General features: G+C 34.3%; 1 protein-coding gene across 1 annotated transcript; it reads left to right on the top strand.

The window, feature by feature from the left end:
• The first annotated feature begins 1,588 nt into the window (after positions 1 to 1,588).
• Positions 1,589 to 3,771, top strand: LOC147557126 (protein trichome birefringence-like 42). Its single transcript, XM_086658124.1, has 5 exons — positions 1,589 to 2,136; positions 2,213 to 2,390; positions 2,762 to 2,946; positions 3,054 to 3,212; positions 3,298 to 3,771. Exons 1-5 carry the CDS (start codon positions 1,646 to 1,648, stop codon positions 3,602 to 3,604), a joined length of 1,320 nt encoding a protein of 439 aa, XP_086514250.1. The 5' UTR covers positions 1,589 to 1,645; the 3' UTR covers positions 3,605 to 3,771.
• Positions 3,772 to 3,978: the final 207 nt, after the last annotated feature.

Here is a 3,978-nt window from a genome sequence, read left to right as displayed (position 1 = left end):
ATAAAAATGAATTATATGATAACAAAAAACATTTTGATGAATACAAAATGTATTGTGTATCATATAATATGGGGAATGCTGAATGAATTGTCCAATGTTTATGGCACACAAATTGTGTTGTGCTAAAGAAAATGAATTGTGTTAATTGCCTAGATTAATTTTGTTTATGGATGCGAAAGATATAACATTGTTAATACAAAATGTGTTGTGTATCAAACATACAACAAAATGTTAGTTAGAAATGATTGAGAATAATTAAGTATATGAAACAAAATGAGTTTTATTATATACAAAATATGTTGTGTATCATACATTTGTTAAGAAGTCTAATCTGTTTGTAGACCTGATACCAATGGTTATCAAAATATCTAAACAGAGACGGAATACGGTGATGGAGAACAAACTGCGTTTTGTTATGTACAAAATTTGTTTTGTTCGATACAAAATATGTTGTGTATCATAAATATGTTAAGCTTCAAAAATTGTTAGTATCTCTGCCATCAAAAAAGTATCTTAACAGAGATGAAAAGAAGAAATAAGATGATGGAGAGTTTGAGAACAACTGAACAAGAACTCGACATGAAGATGATTATGAACATGAAGATTAATGAGAAATTTTAATCAAAAAACGTTATGCTTTATGGGTAAACAAACAAAACTCTTATATGATAATGAATTTTGAACTTAAAAGATGATGATAGTGAAAACGAGGAAAAAAACATAACAAGATTATGTAAATTTACCTAAAAACTGAAGAAGATGACAAAAACCGTGATTGTATACCCTTGAAAATTATAGAGAGAGAAAGTAGGTAGCTCGGGTAAAGACCTTTTGATGAAAACCTTGATGATGTGAAGAAGATGAAGATGATGAATGAAGAAGATGAAGGTGATGAAGATGTTGAACGCGATTTTCTTTCCTTTTAGTTTAAGGTTTCTATTTTGAGAAAAAAGGTTTTAGAGAGAGAAAATGGACTCCTAACCGGTTAGAAGAGGAGAGAAAAAGGAGAGGAAAAATGAGAAGATTTTCTTTGAGATTGGTTTTGAAAAAGGGGGTTGGACCTCTAAATATTGAAAGTACAAAGGGTATTAGGAAACAATATATGTTACAGAGATTTGTGTTTTGTATGGAGATGAGAGCATTTGGACTAGATTTCCATTATAATTATTATTTTAGCTTATAATTATTATTAATGTGGGATCAGGTGTCGTGTTTTAGACTATAAGCTCAAAAATTATTATTTATAAAGGTGTCGCACTAAATAGTTGTTTCGGGAGGGACCTAAACAAAAACTCTTTGGAAGACATAAAAGAGTAATTTTCCGAACAGATGGTCTGTGAAAATTGAAAAAGTCAACTGTTAGATATTCTTCCAAGGAATCCACTAAGTATGTAATAGGGAGGTAGAATCCTATAATTTCTCTTGGAAAACCCACATTTCCCCATTTCTAATCCCTTTGTTTCTGCTTGAAACTTCCAAGTAATAGGTTAATTAACCATGTGGAACTTATTACATATTCAAAATTTCAAATCCTGGCCAATTTAAAATTCCAATATTAAATTTCCACTAGCATATTCTACTATCTCAAGAAACATGAGAGATAGATAAAAAAAAAAGCAATGATCAACCACAAAGAAAACTAGGCATGGAAACTGGTTTTAGCAACAACCTCATTAACCAGAGGTGGAAATGGAGTACTTTCTCAAGTTTACTTGGTTGCTTCATTCTCCTATCATTTCTCACATATCAATACCAAAACCTAAATATATCCCCATTTGATATCATAAGATCAATAAGAACGACAACCACAGCGACCTCGACAACACCAAGGTCGAAAGACCTTGCTAATACTAGTACCTACACCATTGATAAGCTTCAAAATGTGAGCAATGTGAAGCTCCCTTTACTAGATGATTCAACATATGAGAAGTTATCGGAGAAAAAATCGATGAAAGAATCGAAGCAAGAATGTAATATCTTTGATGGTAAATGGGTTTACGATCCGGAACAAAGTCCATTATATAAAAACCCACAGTGCCCATTCCTTAGCCATCAAGTTAGCTGCCAAAATAATGGACGACCGGACTTCGAATACGAGAAATGGAGGTGGGAAGCTAAGGACTGTCAAATTCCTAGGTAAGTAGCTATATATTTATTCCTAATCTACATATGTGTATATATGAAACTGAATTGTATTTTGGGTTATTATTAGGTGGAATGGGAAGGAGATACTGGATAGATTGAGAGGGAAAAGGGTGATCATAGTTGGAGATTCACTCAACAGAAACCAGTGGGAATCTCTCTCATGTCTTCTGTACTCTGCCATTTCTCCTGGACGGACGCGGACCTATGTTCAGACTCGCAAGAGTCCGAAGATTTTCAAGGCCATGGTAAATTTCATTCCACTCCTATTTCTATTACATAAATAGTGATAGTGGGAAAGGTAACAACTATAAAAAGAGCTAACTTTTTTTTTCACGTCTTTTATCCTATTGTCTTTTATCCTATTGAGATGTTTTTCTTTTGTAATTAGGATTTAGGAGTCACCTTTTAGGGGTTGCGCCGATGCTTGCAGTTGTTCTTTGTTGTAGCTATTTTTGCCCCCCTGCTTATGATACAATTGTAGCCTTTTTACGAAAAAAACAAGTAGCTACTACAAAACTTTGGAGTTATGTTAAACCAATATGAAAAGTACACAAATACACACACATATATATATGTAATATGGACTTGATTGTGCGGCACTTGCCGAAATCAACAGGACTACAACTGCAGTATTGAGTTTTACTCAAGCCCGTTCCTAGTTGAATTGGATAATAAAAAACCAAACACTACCAGGGTTCTAAAGATTGATAGACTACCACGTTTGGCAAAGAAATGGCGAGGTGCAGATGTTATGATTTTCAATACAGGACATTGGTGGACACACACGGGGAAGATGCAAGCGTAATTTCATCCTCCCATCCTTCACCCCTTGTTTAACACTCTCCCACACACATCTGACATAGTAATTGAATTAGAGAAAAATGGCTAATGGTGTAAGAGTAATGCAGATGGGATTTATATGAGCATGATGGGATGTTGGTGAAGGATATGGATGTGGGAACAGCCTATCAAATAGCCTTGAAAACATGGGCAAATTGGATCGATCTCCACGTTGATCCAAGCAAAACAATAGTCCTTTTTAGGAGCATCTCTGCTACACATAACGGGTACTGTATATTCAAAATAGTACTGTATTTGGTATATGTCAGGGAACTCTATGTTTGAGCTAAGGAATGAATGTTTGAAATGCAGAGAACAATGGTGTTTCAATGAAACAGAACCAATCAAAGACAATTCGTATGTAACACCGTTTCCAAGATCTATGATTGAAACAGTCGTAAAGACGATAAGAGAAATGCAAACGCCAGTGAAGTATTTGAACATCACAAAATTATCTGAGTACCGAAAAGACGCTCACCCGACCATATACACAAGTAAAGGAGGGAAGTTGCTAACAGTGGAGCAAAGAAAACAACCAGAAATATATGGAGACTGCAACCACTGGTGTTTGCCTGGAGTTCCTGATACATGGAATTTACTAATGTTCAGTTCTCTTTGAATCATGAACTCATACCACTGGTCCACTGGAGTTGTTCTAATAAGTGATGATGACACGACTTACCAATCAAGCAACGTTGAATACATAATATTTTCTAAAGCATCAGACCCTAGGTTAAGCCATTTTGTTATGGTCCCATAATGAGTCAATACTCAAGTTTTTTGTGCGAGTTTTTGATATCGATTTCGCAATTTAACATAAAATACCACATCTCTTCCGCTTCTGCTACCACTTTTAACTGGTGTCTTAACATAAATAGTACGACAACCATTCCGCTGTATATATATATATATATATATATATATATGTAAAGATAAAATAACTAGCCACTTTTTATAAATTCTCAACTATTTTTCTCCCTCCTATCTTCAAAC

This window comes from Eschscholzia californica, unplaced genomic scaffold (genome assembly GCF_041429995.1).
Source record: "Eschscholzia californica isolate CP2 unplaced genomic scaffold, dmEscCali1.0.p SCAF_2, whole genome shotgun sequence".
Classification (NCBI taxonomy): domain Eukaryota; kingdom Viridiplantae; phylum Streptophyta; class Magnoliopsida; order Ranunculales; family Papaveraceae; genus Eschscholzia; species Eschscholzia californica.
This window is presented reverse-complemented; position numbering and strand designations above follow the sequence as displayed.

Bases quoted from the DNA above. Each gene is read 5' to 3' on its own strand.
- LOC147557126 (XM_086658124.1), top strand. From the start codon at position 1,646: ATGGAAACTGGTTTTAGCAACAACCTCATTAACCAGAGGTGGAAATGG. The intron at 2,391-2,761 runs GTAAATTTCATT...CGAAATCAACAG, and splicing joins CGAAGATTTTCAAGGCCATG to GACTACAACTGCAGTATTGA. The intron at 2,947-3,053 runs GTAATTTCATCC...AGAGTAATGCAG, and splicing joins CACACGGGGAAGATGCAAGC to ATGGGATTTATATGAGCATG.